The sequence below is a fragment of the Symphodus melops genome (genome assembly GCF_947650265.1).
Source record: "Symphodus melops genome assembly, chromosome: 15".
Lineage (NCBI taxonomy): Eukaryota > Metazoa > Chordata > Actinopteri > Labriformes > Labridae > Symphodus > Symphodus melops.
This window is the reverse complement of record NC_136705.1, coordinates 1,280,589-1,283,088: the sequence shown is the minus strand read 5'-3', so window position 1 is coordinate 1,283,088 and position 2,500 is coordinate 1,280,589. Positions and strand designations below refer to the sequence as shown.

Genomic DNA, 2,500 nt, shown 5'->3' with positions numbered 1-2,500 from the left:
ACGAGAACATCGACGTCGGCCAACCAACACGGGATATAAAAACGGGTGTTGTTGAGCAGCGTGTGACCTCATCAGTAAATCAGCTTGATGATGTTTCACATCTGGATCAATGACTTTTATTGGAACATTATTAACTAACAGGAAGTCTGATAATAAATCTTTGATGCTTTGTGTTTATTTGTTTTATCTGCTCCTCTCTGACTGCAGACGTTCAGACCTCCACCAGCAGTCATGTGACACCAGCACCCCCTGCTGGTGGCACACACACACACACACACACACACACACACACACACACACACACACTCCACTGAACCTCTCAGAAGAAATCACCAGTTTGGACCTCGAACCAAAGATCAGAAATCAAACTAAACAAAAAGGATTTAAAAGCCACTTTTGGGGTCCCGGCCCACCAGCTGAGAAGCTCAGCTTTAAAAGTTATGATAAATTGATTGATTTGTTGAAGTGTGCACTTTGCTTCTTATATTTAAATGTATTTAAGTTCTTGATATTTTGTCTTTATTTAATCATATTTACTGTTTTTGCACCGAGACAACACGACAAATTCCTTGTATTGTGTGAATGCAATAAAAAACAAATTGATTCCAATTATGATAATATTCTGTGTTAGATAACTCTACATAATACGACAAATGGCTTAAAACAGTGTCAGGATAAATGCGGCCAAGTCAAAGGTCAAAGGTCAAAGGTTTTGGCTGCAACTCAAAAAGGAGGAATTACCTCGATCTGCAGAATGTTTTCAATAAGAGCTACATTTGACCTTTTCATGCAAAGGTCACTGCGTCTTTTCGACCTTTATTTTTGGGCGTGCACGTCTCGTTCTGCTCTGATGCACATGACGGTGAAGTGGACGTGTGAGGCGCAGCAGACCTGTTCTTCTTCGAGTGCTCGTCCTTCCCCTTCTTCACTCCAAAGATCCTCGTGATCAGAGTGCTGAAGAGCAGCGTGGACGAGTTCCTCACCTGGAAAAGGAGAAAACACGTTATCACGTGATTCACGTTAATCGTGATTTAGTCCTCTGGGATGGAGAGAGTAACATGCAGTCCTGTCGGTGTGTTTATTCAGGGGCGATGCCGGGGACTCTGAGACTCACCGCCCACACAGGCGAGGTGAAGCCGAGCACGGCGGCCTGCAGACCCTCCGAGACGAAGGGAATGATGTTTTCTCCCAGACGAGTGTCTCTGTACAGAGCTCGCAGGATGTTCAGAGCATGGACCTGAGGGAGTCGACATCAGTTACATTTATTCATCTAAAACTAAAACAAAGATTTTAGACCATCTGTGAGAAAAACAAACTACGAGCATCACAGTTTGTTCTCTAGATGGCAGCTTAACGTTGATCAACCTGAGGGACGGTGGAAGCGTCGGTGTTTCTGTCTGCAGACGGCATGGCGAGCGCAATCAGCTCCCTCATGGTCATCTTCAGCAGGCTGCAGCTCGACGACTTTGGTTCAGAGGAGAGGAGAGCCTGCGTGGGAACAAACACACAGAGTCAGTCAAGACGTCACAGCGTGTCAGACATCGACCAGAATCATCTTTGATTCAGTGGATTTGGATGATGAAACTCTGACAGTGTAGAGAGCAGGCGGACTCTTAAAGCGCTTTAGACCTCTACGTGTCCCTCGTCTGTCTCCAAACCCCCCAATGATGAGAAAAGTCCATCCTCTCCGTCTTCTGCCTGCTCAAACAGGCTGTTTGGAGATGTTCCCTTCATGACATCACAAAGGGCAGTAGCCCCTCCCCCAGGTGGGTGACACTCCCACAGCTAGGTGTTTGTTCTGCCCTCTGAGTCTGCCTTCTCACCGTAAACAATAGGACATGGAGCCAGAAAGCAGCGAGTACACCCGAGCCCTTCCAGAGAGGGGGCGTGGTCAGACACAGCTCATTTACATATTTAAAGCTACAGACACAGAAACAGCCTGTTCTGAGCAGGGCTGAAATAGAGGGGTTTATAGACATGATCAAATACAGGATCAGAGTGGATTTACAACAACACACTTCACACACATGATGAAGAGGAGCGAGGACACTGATTTCACCTGAAGAGGAGGAGGAGATCATGTGACCTTTAAAACAGAATAAAATAAACCCACTGACGATGAGAGGAAACATTCATTTCTTTCTTGAGACGCTGCCTGAGGTATTCATTGCTGTTCAGGTGCTATGTCAATACGATTAATGTTATAGTCAATATTTGTGTTACACTTTAAAATATTCCTGTTTGTTTACAGTTTGGCGTGTGTGTGTGTGTGTGTGTGTGATGCATTAAATAACACGCCTCATTTCAAAGGTTGGTTCCGTAAATATACAGTGAAAGTCTCCATGTTAGCAATCTGATCCATTAAACCAGTGCATGCCCATCACTGTTACAAAGGGTCCCTAAAGCATACGTTTATATCCGTTATCTTCACTGAGTGACATCATCTGCAGGCTCCATGATGTTACTGCAGGAGCTGATGGGAGCCAGCTGTGCGTCTGTG

General features: G+C 45.3%; 1 protein-coding gene across 4 annotated transcripts in view; it reads right to left on the bottom strand.

The window, feature by feature from the left end:
- The window catches only part of thada (THADA armadillo repeat containing), a 26,645-nt gene that overhangs the window by 6,590 nt on the left and 17,555 nt on the right, over positions 1 to 2,500 (bottom strand). For all 4 annotated transcript variants that reach the window (XM_079363311.1, XM_079363310.1, XM_079363309.1 and 1 more), the window contains exons 24-26: positions 1,366 to 1,488; positions 1,115 to 1,237; positions 892 to 983 (exon numbers count right to left, since the gene is read on the bottom strand). In XM_079363311.1, the coding sequence (XP_079219437.1) occupies positions 892 to 983; positions 1,115 to 1,237; positions 1,366 to 1,488 (338 nt within the window). The remainder of the gene's footprint in view (positions 1 to 891; positions 984 to 1,114; positions 1,238 to 1,365; positions 1,489 to 2,500) is intronic.